The sequence below is a fragment of the Sorex fumeus genome, unplaced genomic scaffold (genome assembly GCF_029834395.1).
Source record: "Sorex fumeus unplaced genomic scaffold, SorFum_2.1 ptg000034l, whole genome shotgun sequence".
In the NCBI taxonomy this organism is placed as follows: Eukaryota; Metazoa; Chordata; class Mammalia; order Eulipotyphla; family Soricidae; genus Sorex; species Sorex fumeus.
Window position 1 is genome coordinate 5,571,315 of NW_026606091.1, and position 16,101 is coordinate 5,587,415.

A 16,101-nucleotide genomic window follows, 5' to 3' on the forward strand; every position below is an offset into this window, starting at 1 on the left:
TTCTGTATAGTGAGTAAGGCACTTGCCTTTCATGCAGCTGACGTGTCTTAATTCCCCAGCATTCCATATGGTCCCCTGAGCACTGGTAGGAGTGATTCCTGAGTGCAGAGCCAGGAGTAATCCCCGAGCATTGCTAGGTGTGGTTCCCAAATAAAAACAAAACAAAGAAGTGTAAAGTAATGAAAACAATAATAAACTAAGAAGGAAATTTAGATTAACACTTTTCCTGCTACATATACGTAGAAGATAGTACTACACATGAAAGCAGAGGGAAAAATCAGACTAGTAGACTTACAAAATTAACTACAAAAAAATTGAAGTTATATACAGTAACACCCTCCTTGCAAGTAAAGTAAAAAAGTAATACTGAATGAGAAAACCGTTTATATCAAAGGGTAAATGTATCATCTATCTCTGAATCCCGCATTAAAATTTCTTAAGAAAAAGGAAAAAGTATTGACCAAAGGCATCAGACATGAAGGAAGTTTTGAAATAAAAATTTTTAGATAGACAGCGAACACAAATATTAATCCTCATTGAAATATCAGAGAAATTACAGTGTTTATAATACTAAGATGAAAGGAAATGATAGTATCCAGCTTTGATGAAGATGGTGTTAAAATTACCCACTTCGGGCTGGGGAGATAGCATAGGTCGTTAAAGTGCTTGTCTTGCCTGTGACCCTAGTTTGATCTCTGGCATCACATATCGCCTGGGCACCACCAGGAGTGACCCCTGAGAACAGAGCCAGGAGTGGCCCCGAATACTCCCCCAGCTGCTAAAATTCCCACACCTGGTGGTTGGGACCACATCTTGGAGTTTAAATTTATAAAACCTTGGGGCTGGAGGTAGTGCATTTGCCTTGTGCGCAGCCGACCCAGGTTCGATTCCCAGAATCCCATATGGTTCCCTGAGCACTGCCAGGGAATTCCTGACTGCAGAGCCAGGAGTAACCCCTGTGCATCACCAGGTGTGACCCACAAAAAGCAGAAAACAAAAAAAAAATTATAAAACCTTAGAGGAAGTCCACTAAGTAATTTTTTTTCTCTTTCTGGGGCTCCTAGGCCTTGGTGTGGTGACCTCACTCTTGACCTGTCCCCTTTCTGGGCAGGGATTGCAAGCTTTGGAACTGTCAGGCTAGTGTGGGCAGCACTCAGGTTCAGACTCATGATCTTGTACTTGCCAGGCAAGTTCTTTAACCGACGCTCAGTGAACTTTTATACTTCTGAGAAAATGATCGCATCCTTCCGGGACTCTCCTGCTCATCTCCTCATTCTCTCTAGGCCTGAGAGGCTGCTGTCTACCAAGGACTTCCTCATCCTCTATTGGATCCGGTCATTTTTGCTCTCCCTGCATGCCCCTTCCCCCCCCCCCCCCTCCCCCCAGTCTCTTTCAGTTACACCCTGCTGTGCTCAAGGCTTATTCCTGACTCTGTGCTCAGAGATCACTCCTGGCAGTGATTTATGCAGGGTGAAGTATTCATCAACTCTAAGAACAGATGAATGCAGTACGCTGCAACTTGAATGTAGCTGGAGCTAAGTGAAGCTTGTTAGAAGAACCAAAACCAGATGATCTCACTCACGTGGAGTTAAAAAAAATAAAGTAAGGGGATAGACAGTGTCCAATTAAATAAACCCTAAGTTTCTGCTTTCAGAACTGAATGTCAGGCAGGGTGTGAGGGCTGCTAAGAAGGGACCTGGGACGGTGGTGGGAGCGATATTGACATCCTGGTGATAGTTCTGTGCAGCATCTTTGTATGCCTAAAACATTGTTCTTTATACTATTGTAAATCATGATACCTCAGTGGAAAAGAAGGAAGGTAAGAAGTGATTAAGTTTTCTGTATTAAAGCAAGGGAACATGTATTGTCCAATGAAAATTGAAAATGAACCATTCAGACTGACACGGAACTGAAGTTAACAAATTGTGGGGAGTTGACTGAGTATACTTTGTTTTCCCTGTGGAACAATGGATTGAACCTAGCGCCTCATACATGTGAAGCATGCTCTGTACCCTAAAACTACATCTTTGGTCCAGAAAACACTCCTGGTGTGCTCTGGGGACCATATGGGATGCTGGCTATTGGACCCAGGTTGACTGCAAGGCAGACATCCTACTTACCGTACTATCATTCTGGCCCCTCACTTTCTGGGTTTGTTTTTAGTTACTTTTTTACAAATGGTCTAAAGATTTTATAGGAAGACAAGCATAGTCTTCTAAATTATTGACAGGTCTTTCAAATTAGATACTTTAAAAGTTTTGCTTTTATATTTAAGTGGATGTATTTTGTATTGGCTCTTTGGCCAAATGATAATATAGTGAATGTTACATTTCTAGAGAATGTTTTTTTTTTTTTTCTTTTTGGGTCACACCCAGCGATGCACAGGAGTTACTCCTGGCTCTGCACTCAGGAATTACTCCTGGCGGTGCTCAGGGAATCATATGGGATGCTGGGAGTTGAACCCAGGTAGGCCGCGTGCAAGGCAAATGCCCTACCCGCTGTGCTATTGCTCCAGCCCCTCTAGGGAATGTTTTATGCTAGTTTTATATTCAATTATTGAGTCATTATTTATAATCTAGGTATGTTAGTTGGTAATAGAATTTTGAAAAATTGATTAATAAGGTTTTAATCTAATAGCTAAATTATTTAAAGTTTATATTATCAGAATAAAGCAACCAATAGAGTAGATATTTAACCTGTTAATGTTTCAAATTTTAGTGAAGCTTTTTAACCATTGCATTTTGTGGAAAGGTGATTTCTTTATGTACCTGGTCCAAATAAGTTACACTCACGCTCACACACACACACACACACACACACACACACACACACAGATCACATATATATTTAATCTGATAAGCTATATATCACTGTGTGGCTTAATCATCTTAACATCGATTGAGGGTTTCTTAGATTAAAGAAAGAACCACCAACAACTCCCAATCCAATTTTTTAAATGTGGTTCAGGATACCACAGAACCATGGGAAAAATGAACTGTAAGGAAATATCCATGACTTTTATAAACCTCTTTACAACTAGGGGCATTTTCTTTTCTTTTCTTTCTTTTTTTTTTTTATCATGGGAAATAAACTTAACTCAATAAAAAAAAGAGAAAAGAGAAGATGCAAACCTAATTCTGAGAGAACTGAAGAATCTTGTGAAGATTGCAGTGGAGACAGAACGGTCTGCAAATAAATTCTGAATTGCTTCTGTCAGTCATAGTCTATATTACGGTAACATCGAAAGGGAAGGATGTAGCTCTTCTCTCTTTGTATACAACACTCAAGTGAAAAAGAAACCTCACCTTACGTTGTCCATGAAGGCTATCTTAAATGGGTTTGTTGGAATGATTATTAATATCATTTTGTAATTTTTGTTTGTTTTGGGGATACACCCTGCTGTGTGCTTACTCCTGGCTCAAGGATCACTCTTGGTGGGACTCGGGGTCATATGAGGTGCCCGGGATCAAACCCGGGTAGCTGCATGCAAGGCAAGTGCTTTACCCACTGTATTATCTCTCCAGCCCCTAGTTATTATTATTATTATTATTCATATTTTTGTGGTGCTGTATATTGAAACGAGGTCCTGTGTGTGCAAGGCTTGCAGTTTATCTCTGAGCTACATCCTTGACCCTAGGAATTATTTTCAAGTGTCCATTGTGTTTATTACTATAAAGTACTAATAAAAACAATGCAAATTAAGTTACCTGATCACACATTTAGCATAAAAGTATTATGCATTCTTTTTTTTATTTTACAGTTTTTAATCAAGTTGTATATAACTTTATTCCTGCATCTTCTCAAGAGTTTCTTCCTTATATTTGCTCTTCTCCTTTCCTACTTGGCGAGACTTGGCTTTGTGTTCAAGGATCTTTCTGCAATCTTCGTCCAGTTTTATTCTGGGCATTCTGGGGTGAATGCCCACATGGACAGTTGTGCCATTTGCCTTCTCCCGCTGGACTTGTTCAATGTAGATAACATATTTCTTTCTGTAAACCTGGATTACTTTGCCTGTTTGCTGACCTTTGTAGTGTCCTCTCACAACCTGAACCTCATTGTCCTTCCGGATGGGCATGGATCGCACATTGTACTTCTGTCTCAGCTCTTTGGAAAGAGGGGAAAACATAATCTTCCTACGAATGTGGGAAGGTGCATTGAAATGCCTCTTACGGTTCTTGCTCCAGTTCGAAGTCACCAAAGGATTAAACTTCATTTTGGCAGTTACCACTTTAGCAATGGCCGCATAAGGGAAAAAGCAGTATTATGCATTCTTAAACTTATGTTCATAATGGATTTTCAAAGTAGAAGTTTGTTACAAATTTTGTTAAATACTGAAGTTTTTGTTAACAGAAAAGATAGTTTTTAAAGAAGATAAGTTTTTACTATGCTGATTAGAATTTTTGGCCTATAAACTTTGTTTTTGAAAGTCCCTATTTATTTATGTATTTTTATATTTTAGTTTTTGGGCCATACCAGAATGCTCAGGTTTACTCCTGGCTGTACACCAGGAATCACTCCAGGTGGTGCTCAGGGGACCATTTGGAATGTTGGGGTAGAAACCTGGATCGATAACCTGCAAGGCGAGCGCTCTACCTGCTGTACTATCTCTCTGGCCCCTGAAAGTCCCCCCCCCCTTTTTTTTGCTTTTTGGGTCACACCTGGGGATGCACAGGGGTTACTCCTGGCTCTGCACTCAGGAGTTACTCCTGGCGGTGCTCAGGGAACCATATGGGATGCTGGGAATTGAACCCGTGTCAGCCACGTGCAAGGCAAACGCCCTACCCGTTGTGCTATCTCTCCAGCCTCTGAAAGTCCCATTTCTGTTGCCTGTGGTTACTTTTATTATAGGTAAAAGCTGCACAGCTTTTATGATCTGTTATATATTTATTTTTCCTTATAAATGAAAAATTCTGTGTTCTCCATTGTACGCCCTAGTTTTTCTAAGGCCTCGCATGTGTGTTTTGAAACTGGCCGGGCTAGATTGTGCTGTCTTCTGGCTAATTTTGCACTTTTCCTCTGTTCTGACTGCACAGTTAACACTGATGATGACAGCCGCTAGGAACACTGATTTACTTTAAATTTTTGTCATTTTAAAGGAAGATCTGCTTTCAGAAAGCCTATTTATATGAAGTATAAACACTAGTATGATCTAACTTCTAATTAAAAATTATAAGTAAATTATCATTCATAAGAAAGAGTTATAGAAAATTAAGTGTCTTTAATCAGTTCTCATCCATGAGACAGTCCTTTTCCCCTCCCTGATGATCACAGGCTTTTGGCCTCACAGTAACAGTTGAGGGCGAGTATGGAATCCATCATATGGTTATGAACTTTTTATTTAAAAAAATAATCTAGGGACTGGAGCGATAGCACAGCGGGTAGGGCATTTGCTTTGCACGTGGCTGACCCGGGTTCTATTCCTAGCATCCCATATGGTCCCCCGAGCACCGCCAGGAGTAATTCCTGAGTGCAGAGCCAGGAGTAACCCCCTGAGCATCACCGGGTGTGACCCAGAAAGGAAAAAAGTATTTCTTTGGCTTTGGGGGTTGTGTTTAGGGCTTCCTCCTGTGCTCCGGGATCACTCCTGACCAGACTCAGGGGACCCTAGGAAGTGCTGGAGATCAAACTTAGGTCAGTCAAGTATAAGGCAAACCTTTCACCCTTGTGCTATCTCTCTCTGCCTGGGTGAAATCTTAAAATGCTCTGTTCTCTTTTTTTAATTAACTTGTATAGTGCAGCTGGAGCGATAGCACAGCGGTAGGGCGTTTGCCTTGCGCACAGCCAGCCCGGCTGAGCCAGGTTTGATTCTTCCGCCCCTCTCGGAGAGCCCGGCAAGCTACCGAGAGTATCTCGTCTACATGGCAAAGCCTGGCAAGCTACCCGTGACGTATTCAATATGCCAAACACAGTAACAAGTCTCAAAATGGAGACATTACTGGGCCCGCTCGAGCAAATCGATGAACAACGGGAGGACAGTGTTTTGTTTTTTTGTATAGTTAAGTAAATATCAATTAATTATCATAGAAAGATGCAAACTTCCTCACTTGCTTTTAATGTTCTTAGTGTTTATTAAGCATTTGCTTAATGCGATTGACGATAACTATAGCATGTTTGGATTTCTGCAAGGGTGGAATTAAATGGATTGGATTTAATTCTAGCTAACCTCCTGATTAGGAGGCTGGCTGTTTACTTTACACAGTAGTTACTGCTTTCTGAGTCACTAAAGAAGCATTAAGTTTGCCTCTTACTACAGTTGTTTTTCTCCTGTAGTGTGCTGGCTACTTACAAAATAAGAGGCACTTAAAAAAAAAAAACAAACCCAAATCTTCAAATCTGTATTTTAATGCTTTATAAAAAGATTTACAAGATTTGGTAGTAATGTTTTATTTGTCCATTTTGTAATATGTTCCACATTGCTGTGCCAAAGGATGCAATACACTTTAATTTTATTGTCTGTTCATTTTTGGGACCATATCCAGCAGTACTTAGGGCTTCCTCCTTACTCTGTGCTCAGAGATCACTTCTGGTGGGCCCAGGGGATCAAATGGAGTGCTAGGGATCGAACCTGGGTCTGGCATGTGCAAGGCAAGTGCCTTACTCACTGTACAATCTCTCTGGCCCATTAAATATTTTAAAACTTCAGATTATTAGCACATGTATAAATGACTAATAATTAACATAGTTATAATTGTACATTATATTAATGATAGTAACATAATTTTCAATATTAATATGTAATTATAACAGAATTAGTGTGATTAATACAATTATCGACAATACTATGAGTAGACTCATGTAAAATCCACGTATAGTGACATTCTATTTGAATAATTCTACTTTTCAAGTTATTTGATTAGGGTAAGAAATATAAATAGTAAAGGACTCAGTGATCATTCTCAGTTATGAATCTTCATCTATGACTCAGGTTCAATGGGGTGATAGTATGATGTGTCTATTTTTCAAATGCTCATCAAATACTTAGATTTTGACATTTTAAGATGTCAGTTTTTGACAATGAAACTTTGAGATTTTCAGTTTAAGGTACACTAATAACTTGTCTCTTTCCACCACTCACAGTGAATAAATTTTATAGTTAATTCTTAACACACATAATTTAAATATTTACACCATTAAATATGACAAACTGTACTTTATTGCTAAACTGTTATTGAGTTCATGTGTATGGTGATTCAGTTCCTTAGACTCATCTTTCGGAGGATGAATTATTACCATATTTGGTTCCTTAGGAAAATGTCCATTAGTGAGCAATAACAGGTGAAAAAAATCTGGAAAAGTGGTAAACAACCGCTTCCTGTTTATACAGCTGTTGACATTCTGGGGTAAACTCTGCAACTGTTGTGGAAACAGTGCTATGTAAACACACTGAGAAATTTCAAATTAGTATCTGCTTGAGTGAGAATTTTTTTTGGTTCATTGTTGTTTTTTTTTATAGCAAAGTTTTCCTGCCTAATTCTTATAATTTTATATATGTCCTCTAAATGGGTTATAATATATTTGAGGAGAGAAGAATGTGTTGGAAACTGTTTTTTGCCCAATCTCTCAGCAGAATCATGATATATATATTTGTGTAACTTTTATGAAAAATTTGGACCCAGCCCAGTGGAGCTGTGGGAGCAAATGTGGTCTGGGCATGTTTGGTTAGTTTTGCTGCCTGATTGTAGTCAGCAGCTCATGTTCTGTGTTAAAGTAACATCTGCCAGAAGGTGAGACAGGAGACATCCGTACTTGTATTAGTCTAGAGAGACTGAACACTCACTTTTAAAAAGTGGAGTCGATTATCCAAATTGGGTGTGATGTGATTTCATGAAATGTGTCATAAAAATTAAAAGATAAATAACACCAGTAAATAGCATTTATTGAATAAAATTTTCTTGACAGTGTGTTGCAATAGGAAATGAATGGCAGACAGCAAGTAAATGGTAAAATATGATCATTTCATGTCACATCAGGAATTCTACCACAGCAGTTTCAAGGAACAGAGTGTTAATTGCAAGCAAACTTTTATAGTTCAGTTGGCCCATGGCTTATCCGAATATGTATTCGATATTGAATTTCTATCTAAATTTTGTTATGATTTCCTCACTTTATTTTTTACCAATTTAGTATTAGATATTAACAAGACTGTTTATGATTGTATTGGCAGTGCTATTGAAACATTTATTTTTGTGAAGGGTGTTGATGTTCCTCTGGCACCCTCTGCTGGTTGTAAGAATTAATTCACTAGAATAGAAGATTAAACAATTTATTGGGAGAACTTTAGTTGAATTATGGATAAACTCTTAAAAGAAACTCTGTGGGTAAACTCTTCTAAGTAAACTCCTAAAAGGAGTTTGTTTCAAGACGTGAAGTTTTTTTTAGTTTTCTGTCCTGATTAATTGATAGTAGCAATAAACAAAAATGAACATTTTTCTTCTGGATAGTTCATGAAAAATAAAGGGGCACAAATATAAATGTGTGATCTCTGGTTTATAATTTCAGCTCATTTTGTTTTGGTCTAGGTAGGAAAAACAGATTTTCTTTTGGCTTTGGAATTAAAGTCAGATACTTAAGTAATATACCATAAGATACACATTCGAAATAAAAAAAAAACAAATTCTTGATTTTTCTACCATGGAATTATTGAATATGATTTATAAAATTAATGCACTTTAATAAAATGTAAGACTACCATTTTGATAGGTAAATTTGTTCATATGCTTTCAAAAAGATTGGTTTATTTGATCTACCGTGTTTTAGCTATTTGCTTGCTTTCTGTGTGTATGTATAGAGGGACATTCCTGGCAGTGCTCAGCAGATGCTCCTAGCTCAGTGCTCAGGGGATGATCCTGGTAGTCCTTGCGGGCACATGTGATGCTAGGAATCAAACTTTGGCCTCCCACCTGCAAACCATGTGCCCAGTCTGTTGAACTAACTCACCTGCCCTGTACGTTTGTTCTAATCCTGTATTCTCAATGTTCTCAAACTATTTTTCTGTGACTGGTTAGTTACCTTTATACTTAAAAACATGACTCCTGAATACAAGAAATTTGGCTGTTGGTTTTTCCCCCTTCCTGTTTGTTATTGCAGTGACTGATGGTGCTTGTCCACTTTAGTTGAGCTGTATACAAAGGCTTGCATACTTTATTTCTGTTACTTCAGACACTTGGATTGCAGTGCTCACACACACTTGGTTCTGGTTCTTTGGAGATTGTATACTTGATCGGGACACCAGGGGTCCCGGAGAGTAGTGTTGCTGGGATTGCCCTTGGTGTGTGGGGTGGTATCAGTGGCGGAACTTGGGATTTCCTGCCTGCAAGACCAGGAGGATTCTCTGGATCCACCAACTTTTAATTTTTTGTTTTATTTTGAGGTCATATCTGGTGATGCTTGCGGTCTGCTCCCCATGGGACAGGGGAACGATGCTGAACCAGGGGTTAACAAAGCATGTACTCCAGCCCTTTAGCCAACCTCTTGTGCCCTCAAGTTTCCATTTTTAAGACAGGAAACTTCTTGTGGAGTTTTATATTAGGAGAAAAAAAAATTTTTGTGGGGGGTGAGTGGGGATAGGAGGTTGGGTCACACAAGGCAGTGCTCAGGGGCTATCCCTGCTCTGTGCTTTAGAGTGACCCCTGGTGTTGCTCAGTGGACCACATAAAGTGCCAAGGATTTAGTCCACCATCAGTGGTGTGCAGTTGTGTGCAAAGAACTAGAACCAAGTGTGTGCAGTAGCCTCTTACCTCCTGCAATGTCTCTCTGACCCTGGGCAATTGTTCCTTCCTTTCTTTCTTTCTTTCTTTCTTTCTTTCTTTCTTTCTTTCTTTCTTTCTTTCTTTCTTTCGTCATACCCAGTGATGCTCAGGGGTTACTTCTGGCTGTGCACCCAGGAATCACTTCTGGTGGTGCTCAGGGGACCACATGGGATGCTGGGATTCGAACCCAGGTTGGCTGTGTGCAAGGGAAACGCCCTGTCCGCTGTGCTATCGCTCCAGTCCCATGGGAAGTATTTATTTATTTTTAAAATTTGTGTGTGGAAATAACAACCTCCACCAAGAACTCAACCTCCACCATGCTCACAGCTGCTCTCCACATGCTCGGGCCAAGCCTCACTCATGAGTGAATCACCAGAAAACCCAGGTATGCGGGACTTTGTGACTGAGAACTCTGGGTTCAACGGGATGGGGAACAGAGTTCCTCTGCCCGTATCCTCCTTTCTCCGGCAGCTCAACACCCATAAACCACCTCTGGCTGGCACCAGATAATCTCGTTATCAGCCACCATCCAGATTTCACATACTTCTCTCCCACGAGGAAGCGTAACATGTCACTCTCCATAACCATGCCACCGGACCCCGTGCGAGGCTGTTTCACTCAGGGCGCCCTAGAGGGGGGTGAGTGAGAGCCCTCCCCTCCCCAAGGGACCCAGCCCCAGCAGCCGAAAACCTCTAGAACTCAACCGCCGCCACACTCACAGCCACTCTCCACACGCTCGGGCCCAGCCTCACCCACGAGTGAACCTGTTTCTGGACTGCGTGGCTGCAAAGGCAACTGCTTGACACTTCATATCATACACCCAATACTCCAAGATGTATTTGGGTCATACATTTGATGGGGTTCAAAATAGTAGGTAACCAATCTTAGAGGAAAATATATATGTATTATATAAAATATATATATAAAATATATATATTTACAGATACATATATATTTATAAAAGCACACAAGGCTCAACCTTTAACATGTTAGTGATCTCTTATAGAAGGGCTTAATGGCTCCAGGGTGAAATGCAACAATCTTCATACTCTTTCCTTTAAGGATACTTTTTTGTAGCATTTTCAGCGGTTTTTCATAACAAACAATACAAAATATATTATTTCGGTTCTGCTTTGGGATAGGGATTGGGGTTCAGGATGGAAACATCCGAAATGTAGTAGTGGGAGGGTGTAATGGTGGTAGGATTGGTGTTTGAATATTAAATGTGAAATATTTAATTACTATATAAAATTAAAAAATTAAAAAACCAAAATGAAATAAAATTTGTTTGTGGCTACTTAGATCTGAAGTATTTCTCTTTGGTAGCATGTGCAATGCTTTGTACCTCCAACCTTCAAGAATTCTTATTCTAAGGATTCAGAGTAGGGTGTTTTTTTTTTTTTAGGTGTGGGAATCAGGAGCTTGTGGTTTTCTTTTGTTGACATTCTTTGGTATTTTTAGCTCAGGGATTCTTAGATTTTTCATGGAGATGCATACTTATGTGTCAGAGAATTCACCCTTTTAAAGTGTACAGCTTAACGGTTTAATTATATTTCTAAAATTGTGACATGATTACCGTTTTCTAGTTCCAGAACATCTCCTCCCCCAGGAAGCCGCTTCATGCCCATTAGCTCTCATGGCTCATTTCTCCCTACCACCAGCTATTGGCAACTGTCAACACACTCTGGTCTCTATGGTCTTCCCTCCCTAATTTGTTTTGTGGATTAATAATATTATATTATATGGCTCTATCCAGATCGTATTTCTGTTTACAATTTATAGATGAAAGGCAGTTGAGTGGCTTCCAATCCTTTGAAAGTATGAAAAAATGGAAAAAATGCTGCGATGAATTGTTTGTGTACGAATTTTTGTTTAAACATGTTTTTATTACTCTTGGATATACACCCTGTAATAGAGTTGTCTGACTATTTGGTAACTGTTTAACTTTTTGAGGCACTGTCAAGCAATCTTGGGAGTGGTGGCACAATTTAACATTCCCGCCATTAATGTATGAGGTTTCTATTTTCTCTACATCCCCAGCAATGTTATTTTTCATTTCGTAAAAATTCTAATCATCTTAGTGGTCATGAAGAGACATCTTCCTGGTTTTTATTCTTTCCTTTCCTTTCCTTTCCTTTCCTTTCCTTTCCTTTCCTTTCCTTTCCTTTCCTTTCCTTTCCTTTCCTTTCCTTTTCTTCTTCCATTTCCTTTCCCTTTCTTTTCCCTTCCTTCCTTCCTTCCTTCCTTCCTTCCTTCCTTCCTTCCTTCCTTCCTTCCTTCCTCCTCCCCCCACCTCTCTCTGTCTTTTCTCTCTTTCTTTTCTTGCAAAGGCCCCACAGTGTTCAGAGGCCACCAGAGCCAGAGGTATATACAGAACAGTGAACCTTGCCAAATGTGTGACCATCCTGGCCCTGTTGACTTATATTGGACATGATTTTATGTACTTCTTGCACGTTCACCTCCTTCCTTAGAGAAATGTTTCTTCAAACCCTTTGCTTGTTAAAAAAACAATTTCCCTTTCCTTTCCCAGTTCTTTGTTGTTGTGTTGCTCAGGCAGGCTCCAGGCTTGGTTGTGGTTCTTGCTGGGGGTTGCCTGTCTGATCATGGTGCTTGCACACTTGGCCTTCACACTCACTGGGTCATGCATTTGAGTTGTGCTCGCCCCTATGCTTGCCCAGTGTCATGCTCAAATATTTGGTTGTGGTACTCCCATACACTCTTTTTTGGGGGTGGGGTGGGATGGGGGCCTGCCCTCAGGATGTGGTGTGTGGCACATCTTCAGCTACAGCCAGTGATAGCCAGGGGTGGTGCATTTGAGTGGTATTGCTCGCGCATCCCTGGATCTCACCCGCTCGGTGCTGAGGTCCCAGATAGCAGAGTTGGCTCTGGGTCTGCACGCACAGCTGCGCTCAAGGTAGGTGCTGAACTGTACAGTCACCCCCCGACCAGGCAAGCTGTTAAATTCAGTTTGCTCTTTTAGTGGAAGATTTAAAGGAAAACTTTTTTTTTTTTTCCGTATTAGACCCTTACCACATATGTGGTTTATGGACATGCTTTCTTATTCTCTGTGTTGTATTTTTGGGGCTTTCATTGTCATGTCTTAACATTACATTGCATTTTCCTTTCTTCCGAGAATTTCGTGGATTTTTCTCTTATGTTTCGATTGATTGATTGATCCATTTTGAATCCCGTTTTGTTGTTGGTTTTCTTTTTCCTTTTGGGTCACACCCAGTGACTCTGCGGATATAGCTCCTTGGCTCTGCACTCAGGGATCACTAGTGGTGGGGCTTGGGGGACCATTTGAGGTTCCAGGGATTGAACTGGGTCAGGCTTATACAAGGCAAGGGCCCTACAACTATAGTATCACTCCAGTTCCTTAAATCTCATTTTATATGAGATGTGAGATCGGGTTCCAGCATAATTATTTTGCACCTTTAGTTAGATCCAATTGATATATGCTGATTGGTTTTGGCACTTAGTCAGTAGACAGCAGTCTTTTGATAGGCAGGCGTAAGTTCAGAATTTTTGAATCCCCAAATCTTTTTCTTTTCCTGTTTTTGGGCTGGCGGTGCTTGGGGACTGTTGTGGTGTGGGGAATGAACTTGGGGCTCCTGTATGCAAAGCTTGCATTTTTGGACCCATTTTCTTTCTTTTTCTTTTTTTTTTTTTAAAATTTTTATTAGTGAAACACCATGAGGTACAGTTGTAGACTTACAAGTTTTTGTGCTTGGATTTCAGTTATACAATGATCAAGTACCCATCCCTCCACCAGTTCCCATTTTCCACCATCACGGATCCCAGTATCCCTCCCACCCCCATCCCCCCCCATCCCACCCTGCCTCTGTAGCAGGGCAATCCCTTGTGTTCTCTCTCTCCTTTTGGGTGTTGTGGTCTGCAAAAGAGGCATTGAGGGGCAAACATGTTCAGTCCATAGTCTACTTTCGACATACATCTCCCCTCCTGGGAGGATCCTCCCAACACCCTTTATTTGGTGCTCCCTTCTCTATCTGAGCTCCCTTTTCCCCTAGCATGTGTGGCTGGCCTCCAAGCCATGGAGCAAACCTCCTGGTACTAATCTTGGCCACTCTTGGGTGTTAGTCTCCTATTTTGTTACTTTATGTTCCCCAGATGAATGCAATCTTTCTATGTCTATCCCTCTCTTTCTGACTCATTTCACTTAACATGACTGGTTAAAGAAACTTTGGTACATTTACACAATGGAGTACTATGTAGCTGTTAAGAAAGATGAAGTCATGAAATTTACATACAAGTGGTACTACATGGAACGGACCCATTTTCTTGTCCTCCTCCTACTTCCCATGAAAGCCTTTCTGTTTCTCTTTCTGCCAGTTCCACACCATTTTGCTTAATTTAGCTTCCTTCAAAGTTTTGAGTCAGGAAACCTGAGTTTTTCAACTTTGTGCTGCTTTTTCAATACTGTCATGATAAATTTCTGATAAGTCCTTCAGAAAAGAAAATTCTTTGACTTTAATCCTGCTTTTCTTTTACACTTAAGAGGATAAAAATTCTTTAAAAAGATAATAGCTAATAACATCACATGGGGTTTATTCTATGTGAAACATGTTTTTGAGGAATGCGAAAGTGAATACAGAAGGAGTATTTTCTTTGATTTGATCTTAATATTTCAACAATGTAGGTAGAAATTTATTGCTTTAGACTCCTGCCTTTCTGTTTGCTTTTTCCGTTTGGGTGCAAATGACTTAATTTATTTTAATGATCTTTTGTTATCAAGGTATAATTTTGTTAGTTGGGTAAATGATAATAACAGCACTTTACTTCCTCATTAATCTTAATGCTTTTGCTTTTGTTGCTATTGTAATTTTTTTTCAATATGGAAATTTTTAATCATACATAAAAGTAGAGAGAATGCGCTAATGAACCCCATGTGGTTATCACACAGCTTCAATTATCTACTCATGGTCAATATTATTTCACAAATAATACCTCCCCCTGCTTGTAATCCTCAGAATGATTATTTTAAAACAGATTTAGAAATTGCATAATTTCATCCTTGAGTACTTTGGTGGCTTGTGTGTTTGTGTTTTAGGGGCTCCCAAACAGTGCTCCACGGGCACAATGTCACTCCTACTGATAGTCTGGCAGTGTGTGCAGTTCCTGGGTCTGTTGTGCTTTTGTTTGCTCTTATTATGTTGTGTGTAAGTGTCTAAATGTTCCCTTAACCTGTGTGCTCTGCCCCTAAGAGATTTTTGGTTGTTACCCTCTTTGGAAATCTAAAGAACACGGAATCCAGGACTTCCCAGTGCTGCGTTTTCTCAACAAAAATGGCATGAAAAGTAAAATTCTTTTATTTTTTCGGTGGGGGGGCACACCTGTCAATGCTCAGGGATTACTCCTGACTCTGTGCTCTGGAATCAATTCTGGTGGGGCTTGTGGGTCCAGTTGTGTTGTTAAGGATAGAACCTAAGTTGTCTGTGTGCAAGGCAAACACCTTGTCTGCTATACTCTCTGGCCCCCTCCCCCACCCCCCAAATAAAATTATTGACTTAATGCTTCTGGTGATCAGTTGATCCTTGCCTGAAAAAAAATTGATAATTATGTTTTATAACAATGAAAATGTCTCCTTTGTGAAAGACACTGTTAAGAAAATGAAAGATTGGGAGTAAATATTTGCAAATCACATAAACAACATGTGACTTGTCTCTAGATTATATAATGACCTCTCAACATTCAATTATGAGAAACAGAGAACCCATTTATAAAGTAGGGAAGAGATTTGAACAGATGTTTCACCAAAGAAGATATACAGATGGTAAATAAGTACATGAAATGATGTTCATTGTTATTAGTGTTTGGGGAAATGCAAATCAAAGCTGAAATGAGATACCATTACCTGCTTGTTTGAGTGTCTAAAAAGATACCATCCAACCAAAACCAAAACCACCAAAAACGATGGTTCCATATGTTGATGAGGATTTAGAAAATTAGAAACATTTGGAAAACCCTTTGACAGTTTTATAAAACATTGCATATGATCTACAATTTCACAATTAGTCAACCCCCCTTCACTGTTTACTCCAGCGAAATAAAAGTTCATGTCCACTCAACAGCTTGCACAAATTCTTCTAGCTGTTAATTACAATCATCCAAACTGGAAATGATTCAAATGTTCTTCAGTAGGGGAAAGACAAAATACCTGTAGAGTATCAATATACTGAACACTGTTTAATAATAAAAAGAATGAACTGTTGATGTAGATGGCCGCTGTGACAAATCTGTAAATAACAGTGCTTCTTTGCCTGCCAGTCTCAGCTTTCAGTCTTTTGCTAACTCTGATATTGGATCAAATATTCCAGTTTCAAGGTGATGTGTC

At 39.7% G+C, this 16,101-nt stretch overlaps 2 protein-coding genes across 2 annotated transcripts in view; one reads left to right on the forward strand and one right to left on the reverse strand.

Annotated features, from left to right (window-relative positions):
• The window catches only part of CCDC171 (coiled-coil domain containing 171), a 339,207-nt gene that overhangs the window by 47,463 nt on the left and 275,643 nt on the right, over positions 1-16,101 (forward strand). The window lies entirely within an intron of this gene.
• Positions 3,785-4,228, reverse strand: LOC130026496 (60S ribosomal protein L26-like). The gene has a single exon (XM_056117345.1). It carries the CDS (start codon positions 4,211-4,213, stop codon positions 3,785-3,787), a length of 429 nt encoding a protein of 142 aa, XP_055973320.1. The 5' UTR covers positions 4,214-4,228.